The sequence below is a fragment of the Mobula birostris genome, chromosome 2, assembly GCF_030028105.1.
Source record: "Mobula birostris isolate sMobBir1 chromosome 2, sMobBir1.hap1, whole genome shotgun sequence".
Classification (NCBI taxonomy): domain Eukaryota; kingdom Metazoa; phylum Chordata; class Chondrichthyes; order Myliobatiformes; family Myliobatidae; genus Mobula; species Mobula birostris.
The window spans coordinates 231,776,077-231,795,903 of NC_092371.1; the positions used below are offsets into that span (position 1 = coordinate 231,776,077).

General features: G+C 41.4%; 1 protein-coding gene across 12 annotated transcripts in view; it reads left to right on the forward strand.

Moving 5' to 3' along the window:
• Positions 1–19,827, forward strand: part of fam184ab (family with sequence similarity 184 member Ab) — a 179,956-nt gene that overhangs the window by 153,792 nt on the left and 6,337 nt on the right. For 5 of the 12 annotated variants that reach the window (XM_072251593.1, XM_072251591.1, XM_072251596.1 and 2 more), the window contains exons 14-17: positions 820–966; positions 13,419–13,536; positions 18,874–18,978; positions 19,134–19,339. In XM_072251593.1, coding sequence (XP_072107694.1) covers positions 820–966; positions 13,419–13,536; positions 18,874–18,978; positions 19,134–19,339 — 576 coding nt within the window. The remainder of the gene's footprint in view (positions 1–819; positions 967–13,418; positions 13,537–18,873; positions 18,979–19,133; positions 19,340–19,827) is intronic. The other 7 variants (XM_072251599.1, XM_072251601.1, XM_072251602.1 and 4 more) reach the window with 4 other exon arrangements.

Sequence of the window (19,827 nt, forward strand, 5' to 3'; positions counted from 1 at the left end):
TTGCTGGGTTAAGTGTTTAGCTAGCAACTCAGCCTTATTTTTTAAAAAAAACAGACAAAAAGAAAATGCTAAAGAAGCAGCAAGGTTGTCGCCTGATGTGCTACAAGGTGAGGAAATGAACACCAACAATAAATGAATTAAATTAAAACAAAGCATTATTTGAGGGATTAAAATCATCTGGAATTGGTGAAGATGACTTTTTTTAAAAAAAGCCAAAAATTAATTTGAAAGGACATTAGGTTCTGAAGATTGCTACTTAAGGGGCACTTATTTATTTTTCATTATTTTTATTTTTTGCTTGTTTCCTGGGATTAGGTGTGGATGAGAGGCTTGGTTGTCATATCAAAGTCAATTAATCATACATGCCCCTTAAGTAGCAATCTTCAGCCATGATCTTATTGAATGGCAGAAAGCAGCAAAATATATGGCGACACTTGTGGCCTGCCTCCAGCACACCCTTGGTTGTTAAACACAAATGATACATTTCACTGTATGTTTCAATGAACATGTAATAAATAAATAAATGAATCTGAGGCCTTAAGTCTTCATTAGCAAACTCCTGCTTCTATTTCTTATATTCATATGTTGCCTGCAGGACTGCAAAGCTAGGGCTGCAAGGGGGAATTAGGCTTTATGATCCCAAAGGTCTAAATCACCTCTTTCTGTGTCATCAATTTTCTCCGCTTTAAATAGATTAATGTAAATAAATTTAATATTTTATCATTTGGGAAGCACACCAATTCAAATAGTGGGATTTAGCTGTGTAACTTAGTGGCTGTCAAGATGGGAGTTAGCTTTGCTTTGTCTCTTTTTAAACAGGATTTATGAACAGGAGATGATAAAGAAACAGGAGAAGAAGATAAATGAAATGACTGCAGCCCATATCCGAGAAACACAGTGCATGCTAGCAGACTTCAACAAGGCTCAGGAATTTCTGAAAGATAAAATTTCTACTCTGGAAATCTTGTATGTTGTGTAACACTTTAAAGTAATGACTGTGGGAACTGATAGCGAGACAATAATCTAGCATTTTAACCCCATTAAAATTTCTCTCCACCTTCTCTCATTTACATTATAGAAACATAGAAAACCTACAGCATAATACAGGCCCTTCAGCCCACGAAGCTGTGCCAAACATGTCCTTACCTTAGAAATTACCTTGGGTTACCCATAGCCTCTATTTTTCTGAGCTCCATGTACCTGTCCAGAAGTAAAAGACCCTATCGTATCCGCCTCCACCACCGTCGCCAACAGCCCATTCCATGCACTCACCACTCTCTGTGTTTAAAAAAAACTTACTGCTGACATCTCCTCTGTACCTAAAATTTGTCATAAAATTTTAAACTCGTACCCTGTATTCTGCCTCCTGGTGTGAATTATGGTTCTCTGCTGCTCTGTGCTCTTGTGCTGGCAAACTGACATAAATCTCTGCCCTCCACTTATAATAACCCAGCAAAAATCATCCTGTGGTTTGGTATGGCAACACCATTGCCTGGAATTAGGTGGGCTCGTCACACCCTGCTGCTGCTCTCAGCTGAGTTGCAGAGTTACAGCAGCAGCTTTGCTGGAGTGGAAACACTCGGTGGCCATTCCTGTGAGATGGCATTAGCTATTCAATGTGTCCTCAAGCCACCTCACCCCAGCCTAGGGGTTTCAAGATAATGCAATCTTTAAGTCTGAGTTTATTGCCATAGAGAAATCCATGTGCTAGTGTGGGGTTTTCATGAAATCAAAGACAGAGAGATCTGGCAACTTCTGTCACATCCAGTGGGAGAATTTATAGGACTGGGCAGTCTGTCAACGTATGGTGTAGATGCTGCCAGTCTGTATCGATGATCTATATGGTAAGATCTAGTGCTAAGCCCCACATCTCAGCACCAATGGTCATGTTGTTTGCACTGACCCACTCAGCAATGGAATCTGAAAAGATTGATATTGCTTCTTTAAGTAATTGACACAATTATATTTTTTTGCACTAGTCCTACACTAACTCCCATTAACCCCCCCCAGATTCTACCCACCAGTCACCTCTACACTGGGAGTGTTTCACAGTGTCCAATTAACCGATCAACCTGCACATTTTTGGGATGTCGGAGTAAACCAAAGTGCTTAAGGGAAATCCACAGCACATTCTGCAATCTACACACAGCTGACACTGGAGATCACGATGGAGTGCGGTCACTGAAGCTGTGCTGCTCCAATTCCATATGAAGTACCTCTCATTCCTGTCTATCTTATTTTATGCCATTTTGATTCCAATCAGAAATGAATGGCAAAGTTGTTACAAAGTAAAGTTTGCAATTCATTCAATGTTTATATTCCCCAGTGCCCTAAGGTAACTAGCACCAGATTCAGACAGGTAAACTTGCTGACCAGGTCCAAGCTGAGTCGAGCAGTGAAGCTTGGAGTTGTGACCATTTCTTAGATGAACTTGTTGGGTAATATGGGCTGGCCATGTTGAGCCTCATCCATGAAACTCTTCTGGAAACCGTCATCAGGTGGAAAACCCCTACTGCAGCATTGTCAATTATCAAAGATATCAAGACTTATCAGTGTTTTTTAACGTTCCTGACACACAGAAACTGTTAAAACAATCAAAAATTCTAGTCTTTAAAACCTCCCTAAGTAATTAAGAACTTTAAATTAACTTGAAGTAGATGCATTAGGGACATTTAAGAGACTCTTGGATAGGCACATGGAAGAAAAAAAATGGAATGATAGATGGAAGGGAAATGATGGATTAATCTTGGAGTAGATTAAAGGGTTGGCACAATATCTGTGCTATACAGTTCTATGTTACATGTTTTAAATCACACAAAATTGATGTTACACTTATATTTTTCTTGATTCAAATGAACTAGATTCTATTCAAGTGTTTTTCAATTTAGTCTTTGAGGGCAGAATTCCCTCACCGGCTTGCATAACCTGGTCAGCAGGACAGAACTTCCGCATGTGCAGAGCACCCTTATCGCCATTCCCCTGAATAATAAGTTTACCATCCTGGATACTGTTGGTGGGGACAACCGACCAGGTGTGAGCCACGGTGGCAGGGCCTCCGGCACTGAGTCTGACCCTGTGGTGCAGAAGGGTGGAACGGAGAAGAGGACAGCTGTCGTCATTGGAGACTCTATAGTCAGGGGAGCAGACAGGAGATTTTGTGGACGTGAGAAGGACACCCGCATGGTTTGTTGCCTCCCGGGTGCCAGGGTCCGGGATGTCTCTGACCGGGTGCACGACATCCTGGTATGAGAGGGAAAGCAACCAGAAGTCGTGATGCATGTTGGGACCAACGACATAGACAGGAAGAGTGATGAGGTCCTGAAGTGTGAGTTTCAGGAATTAGGCAGAAGGCTGAAGAACAGGACCTCAAGGGTGACGTTCTCAGGATTGCTGCCAGTGCTACGTGACAGAGATGGTAAGAATTGGAGGAGATGGCAGTTGAATGCGTGGCTGAGGAGTTGGTGCAGGGAGCAGGGTTTTAGATTTTTAGATCATTGGGATCTCTTCTGGGGAAGGTGGGACCTGTACAGATTGGATGGGTTGCACCTGAACTCGAGAGGGAGCAATATCCTTGCGGGTAGGTTTGCTAGCATGGTTCGGGAGGGTATAAACTAATTTGCGAGGGGAACGGGACCCAGAGCGATAGAGCAGTGAAAGAAGTACATGGAGTAAAGCCAGATCTAACATACAGAGAGGCTTTGAGGAAAGAGAAGCAGAATAAACAGCGTAAAGACAGTAAGGTAGAAGGGCTGAAATGTGTGTACCTCAATGCAAGAAGCATCAGGAACAAAGGTGATGAACTGAGAGCTTGGATACATACATGGAATTATGATGTAGTGGCCATTACAGAGACTTGGCTGGCACCAGGGCAGGAATGAATTCTCAATATTCCTGGATTTCAGTGCTTTAAAAGGGATAGAGAGGGAGGTAAAAGGGGAGGAGGGGTGGCATTACTAGTCAGGGATACTATTACAGCTACAGAAAGGGTGGGTATTATAGCAGGATCCTCTTTTGAGTCAATATGGGTGGAAGTCAGGAACAGGAAGGGAGCAGTTACTCTACTGGGGGTATTCTATAGGCCCCCTGGTAGCAGCAGAGATACAGAGGAGCAGATTGGGAGGCAGATTTTGGAAAGGTGCAAAAATAACAGGGTTGTTATCATGGGTGACTTTAACTTCCCTAATATTGATTGGCACCTGATTAGTTCCAAGGGTTTAGATGGGGCAGAATTTGTTAAGTGTGTCCAGGATGGATTCCTGTCACAGTATGTGGACAGGCCGACCAGGGGGAATGCCATACTAGATCTAGTACTCGGTAATGAACCGGGTCAAGTCACAGATCTCTCAGTGGGTGAGCATCTGGGGGACAGTGACCATCGCTCCCTGGCCTTTATAATTATCATGAAAAAGGATAGAATCAAAGAGGACAGGAAAATTTTTAATTGGGGAAAGGCAAATTATGAGACTATAAGGCTAGAACTTGCGGGTGTGAATTGGGATGATGTTTTTGCAGGGAAATGTACTATGGACATGTGGTCGATGTTTAGAGATCTCTTGCGGGATGTTAGGGATAAATTTGTCCCGGTGAGGAAGATAAAGAATGGTAGGGTGAAGGAACCATGGGTGACAAGTGAGGTGGAAAATCTAGTCAGGAGGAAGAAGGCAGCATACATGAGGTTTAGGAAGCAAGGATCAGATGGATCTATTGAGGAATATAGGGAAGAAGAAAGGAGCTTAAGAAGGGGCTGAGAAGAGCAAGAAGGGGGCATGAGAAGGCCTTGGCGAGTAGGGTAAAGGAAAACCCCAAGGCATTCTTCAATTATGTGAAGAAAAAAAGGATGACAGGAGTGAAGGTAGGACCGATTAGAGATAAAGGTGGGAAGATGTGCCTGGAGGCTGGAAGTGAGCGAGGTCCTCAATGAATACTTCTCTTCAGTATTCACCAATGAGAGGGAACTTGATGATAGTGAGGACAATATGAGTGAGGTTGATGTTCTGGAGCATGCTGATATTAAGGGAGAGGAGGTGTTGGAGTTGTTAAAATACATTAGGACAGATAAGTCCCCGGGGCCTGACGGAATATTCCCCCGGCTGCTCCACGAGGCGAGAGAAGAGATTGCTGAGCCTCTGGCTAGGGTCCTTATCTCCTCGTTGTCCACGGGAATGGTACCGGAGGATTGGAGGGAGGCGAATGTTGTTCCCTTGTACAAAAAAGGTAGTAGGGATAGTCTGGGTAATTATAGACCAGTGAGCCTTATGTCTGTGGTGGGAAAGCTGTTGGAAAAGATTCTTAGAGATAGGTTCTGTAGGCATTTAGAGAATCATGGTCTGATCAGGGACAATCAGCATGGCTTTGTGAAGGGCAGATCGTATCTAACAAGCCTGATAGAGTTCTTTGAGGAGGTGACCAGGCATATAGATGAGGGTAGTGCAGTGGATGTGATCTGTATGGATTTTAGTAAGGCATTTGACAAGGTTCCACACGGTAGGCTTATTCAGAAAGTTAGAAGGCATGGGATCCAGGGAAGTTTGGCCAGGTGGATTCAGAATTGGCTTGCCTGCAGAAAGCAGAGGGTGGTGGTGGAGGGAGTACATTCAGATTGGAGGATTGTGACTAGTGGTGTCCCACAAGGATCTGTTCTGGGACCTCTACTTTTCGTGATTTTTATTAACGACCTGGATGTTGGGGTAGAAGGGTGGGTTGGCAAGTTTGCAGATGACACAAAGGTTGGTGGTGTTGTAGATAGTGTAGAGGATTGTCAAAGATCGCAGAGAGACATTGATAGGATGCAGAAGTGGGCTGAGAAGTGGCAGATGGAGTTCAACCCGGAGAAGTGTGAGGTGGTACACTTTGGAAGGACAAACTCTAAGGCAGAGTACAAAGTAAATAGCAGGATACTTGGTAGTGTGGAGGAGCAGAGGGATCTGGGGGTACATGTCCACAGATCCCTGAAAGTTGCCTCACAGGTGGATAGGGTAGTTAAGAAAGCTTATGGGGTGTTAGCTTCCATAAGTCGAGGGATAGAGTTTAAGAGTCGCGATGTAATGATGCAGCTCTATAAAACTCTGGTTAGGCCACACTTGGAGTATTGTGTCCAGTTCTGGTCACCTCACTATAGGAAGGATGTGGAAGCATTGGAAAGGGTACAGAGGAGATTTACCAGGATGCTGCCTGGTTTAGAAAGTATGCATTATGATCAGAGATTAAGGGAGCTAGGGCTTTACTCTTTGGAGAGAAGGAGGATGAGAGGAGACATGATAGAGGTGTACAAGATAATAAGGGGAATAGATAGAATGGATAGCCAGCGCCTCTTCCCCAGGGCACCACTGCTCAATACAAGAGGACATGGCTTTAAGGTAAGGGAAGTTCAAGGGGGATATTAGAGTAAGGTTTTTTACTCAGAGAGTGGTTGGTGCGTGGAATGCACTGCCTGAGTCAGTGGTGGAGGCAGATACACTAGTGAAGTTTAAGAGACTACTAGACAGGTATATGGAGGAATCTAAGGTGGGCGCTTATATGGGAGGCAGGGTTTGAGGGTCGGCACAACATTGTAGGCCGAAGGGCCTGTACTGTGCTGTACTATTCTATGTTCTATGCATGAATCCTGAATTTTCTGGTACTCTTGAGGGTAAAATCCCAGCATACTTGTGCCTTATTTACCCCTCAACATCACATCCCTGCTCCTATACTCTATTCCTCTAGAAATTAATGCCAACATTGCATTTGCCTTCTTCACCACGGACTCAACCTGGAGGTTAACCTTAAGGGTATCCTGCACGAGGACTCCCAAGTCTCGTTGCATCTCAGTACTTTGAATTCCCTCCCCATTTAAATAGTAGTCTGTCCATTTATTTCTTCTGCCAAAGTGCATAACCATACACTTTCCAACATTGCATTTCATTTGCCACTTCTTTGCCCATTCTTCCAATCTATCCAAGTCTCTCTGCAGACTCTGTTTCCTCAGCACTACCGGCCTCTTCACCTATCTTCGTATCATCAGCAAACTTAGCCACAAAGCCATCTATTCCATAATCCAAATCGTTGATGTACAACATAAAAAGAAATGGCCCCAACATAGACCCCTGTGGAACACTACTGGTAACCGGCAGCCAACCAGAATAGGATCCCTTTATTCCCACTCTCTGTTTCCTGCCAATCAGCCAACGCCCTATCCACATATGTAACTTTTCCGTAATTCTAGTGAATACAGACCCAGGGCCATTAAATGCTCTTCATATGACAAGCCATTCAATCCTGGAATCATTTCATGAAACTCATTTGAACCTTCTCCCTTTCTAAGACAAGGGGCCCAAAACTGCTCACAATACTCCAAGTGATCTCTTGTCAGTTATTTATTAAATCTTAACATTACATCTTTGCTTTTATATTATAGTCCTTTTGATATGAATGGTAACATTGCATTTGCTTTCCTCACTATAGATTCAACCTGCACGTTAACCTTTAAGGAAATCTTGCACAAGGACTCCCAAGTCCCTTTGCATCTCAGTTTTTTTGTGTCTTCTCTCCAATTTTGAAAATAGTCAACCCTTCTATTTTTTCTACCAAAAGTGCATGACCATATACTTCCCAGCACTATATTCTATCTGCCACTTATTTGCCCATTCTCCTAATCTGTCTAAGTCCTTCTCTAGCCTCTGTGCTTCCTCAAAACCACCTGTTCCTCCACCTATCTTCATATCATCTGCAAACTTTGCAACAAAGCCGTCAATTCAGGGCATGCCCTTTTCTCACTGTTAACATCAGGTAGGAGGTACAGATGCCTAAAGGCACACACTCAGCAATTCAGGAACAGCTTCTTCCCCTCTGCCATCGGATTCCTAAATGGACATTGAACCCTTGAACACTACCTCACTTTTTATATTTATATCTATAAGTTATGTTTTTGCATGATTCTATATACATATACTGTAATTGATTTATTTATTACTAATATTTTTTCTTTCTTCTATATTTTGTATTGTATTGTACTGCTGGTATTAAGTTAACAAATTTCACGACACATGCTGGTGATAATAAACCTGATTCTAATTCTGAATTCCGCCATCCAAATCATTGACATATAACTAAAAAGAATCTGTCCCAACACAGACCCCTGTGGAACACCACTAGTCACTGGCAGCCAACCAGAAAAGGCTCCCTTTATTCTCACTCTTCGCGTCCTACCAATTTAGCATACTTTATCCATTCTAGAATCTGTCCTGTAAGATCATGGATTCATAACTTGTTAAGCAGCCTCATGTATGGCACCTTGTCAAAGGCCGCCTTAAAATCCAAGTGCACAACATCAACTGATTCTCGTTTGTCTATCCTGTTTGTTATTTCTTCAAAGAATTCCAATAAATTTGTCAGACAAGATTTTTCCCTGAGGAAATCATGCCTCCTTTGGTCTATTTTATCATGTGCCTCAATGTAGCCAGAGACCTCACCTTTAATAATCGACTCCAACACTTTTCCAACCACTGAGGTCAGACTAACTGGCTTACAGTTTTCTGTGGAGTGACATTTTCAATTTCCCAGTCTTCTCGAACCATTCCAGAATCTTGTGATTCTTGAAAGATCATTACTAATGCCTCCACAATCTCTTCAGCCAACTCTTTCAGAATCCTGGGCTATACACCATCTGATCCAGGTAACTTATCTACCTTCAGACCTTTCAGTTTCCCAAGAACCTTCTCTCTAGTTATAATAACTTCATGACTTCTGACACTGGAACTTCCATCATATTGCTAGTGTCTTCCACATTGTATACTGATGCAAAATACTTATTCAGTTCATCTGCCATTTCCTTGTCCCCCATTTCTACCTGTCCAGCATCGTTTTCCAGCAGTCTGATATCCACTCTCACCTCTCTTTTACATTTTATGTATCTGAAGAAACTTAATATCCTTGTTAATATTATTGGCTTGTTTACTTTTGTATTCGATCTTTACCTTTATTACTTCTTAAGTTGCATTTTCTTGTGTTTTAGAAGCTTCCCAATCCTCTAACTTAGCACTAATTTTTGCTCTATTATATGTTTTCTCTTTTGCTTTTATGTTGGCTTTGACTTCTCTTGTTAGCCATGGTTGTATCAACTTGCCTTTAGAATACTTCTTCCTTTTTGGGATGTATATATCCTGTGCCTTCTGAATTGCTTTGAGAAATTTCAGCCATTGCTGCTCTGCTGTCATCCCTGCCAGTGTAATTTTCCAAACAATTCTGGCAAACTTATCTCTCATTCCTCTGTAATTCTCTCTACTTTACTATAATACTGATACACCTAACTTTAGCTTCTGTTTCTCAAATTTCAGGGTGAATTTGATCATGCTATGATCACTTGTCCCTAGGGGTTCTTTTACTTTGAGCTCTCTAATCAATTCTGGTTCATTGCACAACACCCAGTCCAGAATAGTTGATCCCCTAGTGGGCTCAACCGCGAGCTGCTCTAAAAAGCCATCCTGTAAGTATTCTATAAATTCCCCCTCTTGGAATCTTGCACTAACATGGTTTTCCCTATCTACCTGCATATTGAAATCTCCAGAGACTATTTAACATTGCCCTTTTGGCATGCATTTTCTATCTCCTGTTGTAATTTGTAAACCTCATCCTTACTACTGTTTGGGGGCCTGTATACTACTCCCATGAGGGTCTTTTGACACACGCAGTTATTTAGTTCTATTCACAATAATTCAATACCTTCTGACCCTATGTCAGCTCTTACTGAAGATTTGATTTCACTTTTTTACCATCAGAGCAATGCCACCCTCTGCCTTCCTGCCTGTCCTTTTGATACAATGTGTATCCTTGGACATTAAGCTCCCAGTTATAATCTTCTTTAAGCCATGATTTGGTGATACCCACAACATCATACATACCAATCAGCAACTGTACTACAGGTTCATCTACCTTATTCCATATACTGCACGCATTCAAATATAATACCCTCACTACTTTATTCACCTTTCTGATTTTGTCTGCCTTTTACATTGCAACTCATCCTGTTGACTACAATTTTGCCCTATCAACAGCCCAACCCCACTATACATTTGCTACACATTGTTTGTAAACCAACCACTTCATCTTCATCTATCTTTTCTTATGTACTTCTTGCATTGAAATAAATGCATCTCAGGACACTAGTCACACCATGCTCAACCTTTTGATTCCTAACTTTAAGGTCTTACCAACATCTGCCTCCACAATCTCTTGACTGTCTGTTCTGGCACTCTGGTTCCCATCCCACTGCAACTCCTGTTTAAACCCTACCATGCAGCATTAATAAACCTTCCCAGTAGAATATTAGTCCTCCTCCAGTTCAGGTGCAAACCATCGCTTCTGTACAGGTCTCTCCTTCCCTGGAAGAGAGCCTAATGATCCAAGAATCCTATGTCCTCACTCCTACACCAACTCCTTAGCCACATATTAAACTGTATAATCTTCCTAGTTCTGGCCTCACTAGCATGTGGCATGGGTAGCAATCCTAAGATCACAACCCTGGAGGTCCTGCCCTTTAACTTAGCACCTAACTCCCTGAAGTCCCTATGCAGAATCTTGTCACTCTCCTTACCCACGTCATTGGTACCTACATGGACCACAACCTCTGGCTGTTTACTCTCCCACTTAAGGATGTCAATGACTCAATTCAAGATGACCTGGACCCTGGCACCTGAGATATACCATCCGGGAATCTCGTTTTTGCCCACAGAACCTCCTGTCTGTTCCTCCAACTAGTGAATCCTCTATAACACAACATGCTTTTTCTCCCCCATTCCCTTCTGAGTCACAGAGACCCAACCACTGTGACTTCTGTCTGTTAGATCAACCCCCCTCCCACCCCCTAACAGTATCCAAAGTGATATACCTGTTGTTGAGGGGGATGGCCACAGGGGTACTCTGCACTGGCTTCTTTACCCCTTTCCCCTTCCAGACTGTCACTCAGTTTCCTGTTTCCTGTGCCTTGGGTGTAACTACCTCTCTATATGCCTTATCTATCACCCCTTCAACCTCTCAAATTATCAGGAGTTCATCCAGTTCCAGCTCCAAGTCCTTAATGTGGTTTGTTAGAAGCTGCAGCTGGTTTCCCTGCCTTCCCACATCCTGCAAGAGGAGCACTCCACTATCCAGCTGCCATCTCTACTGTTCTAGCTGAGCAGATATAAAGACGGGAGGAAAAGAAGAATAAAAAACTTAACCTTGAGCTTTTCTGTTTGCTTTCTCTGACTGAAACCTCTCTTCACTGAAGCTTCGAAGAGCTAAAGCCTCAAGATCACCACTTTGACTATGTCCACTTAGGTGACAGCCATTGCGCTTGCCCCTGCCTTCCTTTAATTTGCTCTTGCTCATCAATCCCAAACGCAGATTGGTCACTGGTCGAAGTCACTACCTCTGCCCAAAAGTACCTTTTCCAAATAGTAGGCAGAAAACAAATTAGTCTGGCTCTACTTGCCAAGTAGTGACACTTCCAGAAAATGACTTCTGCTGTTAGGTGAGCAGCTGGCTTGACTGTGAGGTATGCTATCTCTTTATTTATTTTTCTTGCATCCACCCACATCTCACACGTACTTGAAAAGGCTCCTGAAATAGCCAGGCTTATATTTGAGATACAGCCACATGGTCTTTGTGGCCCCTCTGGAACCATGCTGGGCCATGTACATAATCATCTGGAAGGCCCTAACATGTTCTTATTTAAGTTTTATTCAACAACAGTGTGCCAAAGTGGAATTAGATTTGAATGTGGTTTTCTGCTGCATCTTTCTGTAAATTAGCAATTGAATTTGCTATCTTATTAAAACTGAGTGAATTTAAATGTAAGCTGTTGATGTTTAGAGTGTTAATCTAACGTGATGCAATTTGATCTTGTTTGTATTATTGTGATGTAGTCTTGTTTTCCTGATTCGTAACAGATGGGAAAGTGATAATAATTGCCTGGTGATTTGCCTACCAAAACCATGAGTTCTCACTCTCTTTCTCATGCTGCAGCACTCTATTTTAATCTGCTCCCCCAGGCAGACAGAAAGAGCCCCGATGCAGCTCACTTTAAATCCTTGGTTGAGGTGTTATGACATCATTGGGATGTCATAAGACACAGGAACAGAAATAGGCCATTCGGCCCTTCGAGTCTGCTCTGCCATTTCATTATAGTTGGAGTTGTTATTTTAATTGCTAATACAGGAAAGGGAATTGCTACAGGTTTCTGTGGCCAGGCAGAAAGGAAGGCTACTCAAGTGTCCCCTTCAGATTGTGATCCCTCCTTGAGATTCTAATGCCTTCCTAAAACTTCCAATCACTTTATTCATGTTAATATGCTTGTTGCCATGGTTACTTCACCCCAAAGGCACACTTTATATTAATTGCCCAATATGCCATTTCTGTTTTCAAGTTACTTTTCACTTTCAGTTAACTTTGAACTGCCAATTTATGAGAGGAGTGACAATTAGACAAGGAGCTCCATCAAGATCAGGGAGGTTTGTTGCCCATCCTGATCTCTGGCTATTTTAGGAATGAAATCTGTATAGAGAAAGTGTTCTATAGAGTGCTGTTACTGGAGGGTGGAAAAGATGCTGATACAGTAAAAAGTAGCCATCACAAATACTTCAACACAATTTTTTTAAAAACCTCTGTTTGAAAACAACTATGCCTTTTGATTTAAACCCCTTTTCTTCACTTTGAACTGCCGTATTAATTTTGAATCCTCTCTGCTTGGGTACTTACAAGAAGACAATATTAACATATGTTTGCAGTTTTTGAGATATTTCCTTTCTGCTGTTCAGAATAATAGGGAAAAATTAGCTGTTACTAAAATAGAGAATTTCACAAGAACTTATTTTGAAATTGCTGTGAATTATCATTCATATTGTTTTTGCTTTAAGGGACCTAGGTTCTGGGTCTCTAAAGGGTTCAGTAACACTCACTAATGTACATTTGCATTTAGGTGTTGCTCTTGTCAGTTCTCATGTTTAGAAATAATCTTGTTTCAAAAAACCAAAATCATCAGAAGAGATTGCGAAGCTGAAAGAATAGAATGCAAAACTAAATATATGTTAGAAATAAGACGAGAGAAGTGAAAAGGGTGAAATGCATATTTATAAACAGGAACACTGAAATACAGGTTGTGAGATGTTTGTTGCTTGCTTCAATTTGCTAAGAATTTTTAAACTACTAAGACCTTTTGGTGTCATTATGCATGTAAAGACTTTATTTCTTTTGATCCATAAGCCACCATAAAAAATCTTGCATAAAAATTTGTTTTGAAAGATTCAAAGCAAATGTGTGCTGTGTTCAATGTTTTTATTAATTTATTATTGATGAACTTGATGAATTCTGCTTTTCCTGCTCGTGCAAGGCATAAAATTTGGATCTAGCGAATTCCATACCAGCTGAGTGCTCAACCCAAGTTGATATATATTGTTTTATTCCAGATTGGAAGAGGCCGACGAAAAATACAACAACAGAGAATCAAGAGCAGAAGATTTACAGCTGATCAGTGAGTTAAAGGAAATGATTACAGAACGGGATCAGCTGATGAAAAAACTAGTGGTATGTAATCATTAGCTTTAAATAGAAGATATCACTTTTACCCAAAGATGGCAAGTAACTATTAAACAACTCAATACGATTCATAGATTGTGGACAGATTCCCTTTGGAACAAAATTGTGACTGTAATTACCAGTTGTGCTGAAAGAATTGTGCCAAATTCTTTACCCCTACTTTGGCAGCATGAAGTGAAATTTCAGAGTTTAAATTAGTTAGCCAATTGGTGCCTTGAAATTGAATTATTTCCAATAAAATACGAGGAAAACTAAAATGATTTTCGTTGATCCTTGCCTTAATCTCTGCTACTTGGCCATTAATTCTATCTAATTCTTTGACTGTAATTAAGATGAACTCCATCTGCCCTCAAGAGCCAATCAATCACAAAGATCTACTTATTAATACCTAATTTAAGTTCCAGCATGAATATTTCTCTCTGTATCTCAAATAAGCAATTATCCTGGTGTGGACACAAAACGGCTAGTAGAGCTGAGGTAAAAATATGGACCTTGACAAAAAGGCAGCATTCCACAACGCTCACTCAGGAGCCTCATTAAAACTATAGTCAGGGCAATTGGGGAAAATTCTATTGTTATTGTTGGCATTGGTGAAAGTCAATCATCTCAGCTCGTTTTAGCCATTCTTCAGCTGCTTCATCATTAAAAGAAGCAAGAGAAGATGTAAATAGCAGTCTGAACCTCCTTTCCACTGGTGCACGCATGATGATGGCATGCTGAGTTGCAGCAGCCTCTGTGGGTCCAAACTAAGGTGTAATTGTTCATCCTTTACGTCTTTTATGAGTGTAAGACACTGCTAGATATTAAAAACATAAAGTACTGCAGGTCTGGTCCACTAGCGAGTTGTTCAATAGCAGAGGAGCTGGACTTGTTGCGGTCTATGTTACCTGCCTGCAACAGGAATGCACAGAGGGACAGTGCAGAGGCAGTCCATGGTCCAACAAGTGGTGCAAGTGATTGCCTTGGACACTTTTCTTGTGATCGTAAGACCATGTTGGGCATTGGTAATGTAGAATACTGCAAGTCCAGTTCACTAGTTCATTAGCGAAGCCAATGGTGGGGGAGCTACATGGCCTTGGTTGTTGCCCACACCACGATTGAGGATTTAAAAAAGCAGCTTTACAACAGTTTTTGGATTTTGAATTGCACCTAATCAGTGAATGGGAGCTCAAGAAGAAAAGGCCATTTCACACAGGTTCCCAATTTAAGATTAAAAAAGCAGTTTTTAGAGTTTGAATTGCGTCCAATCAGTGAATGAGATTTATTAGCAAGGACGAATAAAGATAAGGCAGGAGCAAGCAGAGCGGACATTGTGTGAGTCGGCCGGTGTTAGATTGGGGAGGCTTTGGGTCATCAGGAGAGATAATTATCTGGTAAGTTTCTTCTTCTTTATTCTTCATTCCTCATCTGTTAGGGTACAGTTAGTGCAGTGAGAATGACTGCAGGGACTATGTTGTGTTCTCTGTGTGAGATGTGGGAATTCACAGGAGCCTCCAGCCTCCCAGGTGCGCCAAGCTGCAGCAGCTTAGAGAACATGTTAAGGAACTGGAGCTGCAACTCAGTGACCTTCAGCTCATATGGGAGACTGAGGAAGCGGTAGATAGGAGCTGCAGGGAGGTAGTCGACCCTAGGTTGCAGGAGGCAGGTAACTGGGTGACTATCAGAAGAAGAAAGGGAAATGGGCAGGCATGCAGAATGTCCCTGTGGCTGTTCCCCTCAATAATAAGTATATTGTTTTGGAGGGGGATGACCTACCGCTGGAGCCACATCAACTGGGTCTCTGACACTGAGGCTCACAAGAGAAGCGAGTTGAAGGGGATTGCAGTAGTGATAAGAGATTCCATAGTTAGAGGAATAGAGATGAGATCGATGGACATGATAGAGAGACCTGGAAGATATGTTGCCTCCCAGGTGCCAGGGTCAGGGGTATCTCAGATCAGGTCCACAGCATTCTAAAGGGGGAGGGTGAGCAGCCAGAACTCCTCATACATATTGGCACCAATGACATGGGTAGGAAAGGCAAGGCGGTCCTGAAGAGAGATTTTAGGGATTTAGATGGAAAGCTGAAAAGCAGGACCTCTAGGGTAGAAATCCCTGGAATGCTTCCTGTGCCATGCACCAAAAAAGGGTAAGAATAGGAGCTTTTGGCAGATAAATGCATGGCTGTGGAACTGCTGCACGGGACAGGAGTTCAGGTTTCTGGATCGAAGGGACCTCTTCGGGGGAAGGTATGGCCTTTAGAAAAGGGATGGATTACACCTGAACCCAAGGGGGAACCAATATCATTGTGGGCAGGTTTACTAGAGCTGTTCAGGAGGGTTTAAAGTAATTTGGCTGGGGGATGAGAACTGGAGTGATAGGGCTTGAGGATAGGGCAGTTGGTTTTCAACAAAGGCAGTGTATAGTGAGTCTGCTAGCAAACACAGGCTAATGTTAGGGCAAAATTGAAGTCAAAAGGATGTTTTATAACTGAAGGTGTTATATTTTGAATGCACACAGTATACGGAATAAGGTAGATTAACTTGTAGCACCTTTAGAGATTGACATGTATGGCGTTGTGGGCATCTGCTGAAAGATTATAACTGGGAGCTTAACATCCAAGGATGCACATTGTGTCAAAAGGTAGGCAGAGGGGTGGGGTGGCTTTGTTAGTAAAAAAAAAAAAAAAAAAAGTAATCAAATTCATAGAAAGAGGTGACCTAGGATTGGAAGGTGTAGAATTGTTGTGGGTAGAACTAAGAAACTGTAAGGGTAAAAAGACCCTGATGGAAGTTATGTGCAGACTCTGAACAGTAGTAAAGATGTGGGTTAAAATTATAACAGGTGGTAAAATGCATGTCAAAAGGGAAATGTTACGATAGTCATGGAAGATTTCAATATGCAGGCAGATTGGGAAAATCAGGTTGCTGCTGGATCCCAAGATCCTACAAGATGGCTCTTTAGAGTAAGTCATGGTTGAGCCCATGAGAGGATCAGTTATTCTGGATTGGGTGTTGTGCAATGAACCGGGATCGATTAGAGAACTTGAGGTAAAGGAATCCTTGGGTGGGTGGGGGGGGGGGGTGATCATAATATGATATAATTTACCCTGCAATTTGAGGGGGTGAAACAAAAGTCAGATGCCTCAGTATTAGAGTGGAATTAGAGTGGATTAAAGGGACTTGCAGAAGCATTGAGAGGAAAGTTGATTGGAATGGGACACTGGCAAGGATGAAGGCAGAGCAGCAATTGCTAGAATTGCTGGGAGCAATTCAGAAGGTGCAGGATTGATAATTCCCAAAGAAGAAAAGGTATTCTAAAGGCAAGATGATGCAAACATGGGTGACAAGGGAAGTCAAAACAAACCATTTAATAGAGCAAAAATTAATGGGAAGTTAGAGGATTGGAAAGCTTTTAAGAACAAAAACAAGGCAACTAAAAAGTCATAAAGGGTTAAAAGATGGAATATGAACATAAGCTAGTCAATAACATTAAAGAAGATACTAAAAGTTTCTTCAGATATATAAAGAGTAAATAAGAGGCAAGAGTAGATATCAGACTGCTGAAAAATGATGCTGGGTAAGTAGTAATGGACAAGGAAATAATGGATGACTAAGTAAGTATTTTGCATCTGCCTTCACTGTGGATGACACAAGCAGTATACCAGACATTTGAGTGTTGGGGCAGAAGTGAGTGATATTGCCATTATTAGGGAGAAGGGGCTTGGAAAACTGAAAGGTCTGAAGGTAGATACATCATCTGAAATATACAGTCTACACCGCAAGGCTCTAAAAGATGTGGCAGAAAGATTGCGGAGGCATTAGTAATGATCTTTCAAGAATCAATAGATTCTGGCATTGTTCTAGAGGACTGGAAAATTGCAAATGTCACTCTTCAAGAAGGGAGAGAGGCAGATGAAATAACAAGCAGGATAGACAAAGGAGAATTGGTGGATTTTGTGTACTTGGATTTTTAGAAGGCCTTTGTCAAGATGCCACATGTGAGGCTGCTGAACAAGTTAAGAGCCCATGGTATTACAGGAAAGATACCAGCAAAGATAGAGTTTTGGCTGATTGGCTGGAGGTGAAAAGTGGGAACAATGGGTGCCTTTTCTGGTTGGCTGCCAGTGACTACTGGTGTTCCAAAGGGGTCAGTGTTGGGACTATTTCTTTTTACATTTAATGTCAATGATTTGGATGATGGAATTGATGGCTTTGTGGACAATATGAAGATAGGTTTAGGGACATGTAGTGTTGACGATGCAGGGAGGCTAGAGAATGACTTAGACAGAATTGGAGAATGGGCAAAGATGTGGATGGAACACAATGTCATGAAGTATATGGTTATGCACTTTGGCAGTAGAAATAAAAGCATAGACTAATTTCTAAATGGAGAGAAAATTCAAATCTGAGGTGCAAACAGACTTTGGAGTCCTCGTGCAGGATTCCCTGAAGGTTAATTTGCAGGTTAAGCTGGTGGTGAGGAAGGCAAATGCAATGTTAGCATTAATTTCGAGAGGACTAGAATGTAAAAGCAAGCATGTAATATTGAGGCTTTATGAGCCACTGGTGAGGCCTCACTTGGAGTATTGTGAGCAGTTTTAGGCCCTATATTTAATAAAGAATGTGCTGACATGGGAGAGGGTCCAAAGGAGATTCATGAAAATGATTCCAAGTCTTTGGGCCTGTACTTATTGGAATTTAGATGAGGGGAGATCTCATTGAAACCTATGAAATATTGACAGACCTCAATAGAATGGATGTGGAGAGGATGTTTCCTATGGTGGGGTAGTCTAGGACCAGAGGACACAGCTTCAAAACAGAGGTGTGTCTATTTAGAATAGAGATGAGGAGGAATTTCTTAAGCCGGAGAGTGGTGAATCTGTGGAACTTGTTGCCACCAGATGGCTGTGGAGGCCAAGTGTTTGGGTATACTTAAGGCAGAGGCTGTTAGATTATTGATCAGTCACGTTTGAGGTGTTGAGTTTGAAGGGTTGAGTCTGAGGTGTGTAATTTGAGGTAAAAATCAAGGTCATCCTCACCACTAGACATAATTTTGTTTGATTAGCATCCCAGCCATAACTTTATGCACATAATCCTCTCACTGGTATCTGAAAACTCTGGGATTCCTTCCCTCTCCCTCTGGCATTACCTGTCAATGCCAGCAAATCTTTAGACTTAACACAAAGCTTTCATTGTCTTGGGATCTATTTTTGACTGAAAGTGCTCTAGAAAATACTTGAGAATAATTTACCACACTGGTAGAATAAAAGTTATTAAAACTGAAGGAAATTAGTAAAATGTAATTATAGAAAGCATTTTAATTTTTTGATATTGAATTTGACAGGATGACAAGAAATTTTACCAACTGGAATTGGTGAACAGAGAAACGAATTTCAACAAGGTTTTTAATGCCAGCCCTACAGTAGGAGTGATCAATCCCTTAGCCAAGGTCTGTTTAATTGGAGTGTGTTTTTAATCTGCTCAGTAGTTTCTTGTAGTTTGATCATCCTAATTTACAGTATAGATGCATGGACCAATTAGCAAAGAACTTTCTTTAGAGGTAAATAGTTTTTTAACTCTTAAGTTCTTTTGTTTTCTTTACAGCAGAAAAAGAAGAGTGATAAAATTGCCAGTCATTTTGTTAGTGTCCCAAACCTTAGTGCTGTGGAGTCTGGAGGAATGGGAAATGGGCAACATCACCATAATCGTTTGGAGCCAATTCCGAATTCACCTGTTCATGATATTGAGTTCAATAGCAACAAACCTCTACCCCAGCCAGTACCTCCAAAAGAGGTAAAAAGATTTCTGAGGTGAGCATCCACCTCAATACAACCTTTGTGATGGTGCAAGCTGCCCTTAAACCTAAACCATAATTTTGGAAGTTGGTTTTAAAATGCATAATATAGGGAATGCATTTAGGTTAATAGGATATTTATTGCAAGCTCACTTTTTTTTTACGATTCGACTATCAGTTTCTCTGATCTGTTATAAACACTTTGGTTAGAAATTAATGACCACCTTCTATTACTTATACAAGCTTCATTGACATCAGCGGCCTCATGATTACCAGATTTAATTTTAAATTAATTTGTAATGAGCAATAATTTCAACAATTCCGATCAGTATCAGTGAAACTGTTTAACTGGAGCTTTTATCTTCATTGTTGAATTTATGTTAATTATCCCACTTCATTTAAAAAAACTTAAGATTTCATTCTGAATATATGGATATAATTATATGGATTTGCATCTGATTAAATTGAAGCATTGCTGATGTTTAGTTCATTGATTAGATTTAT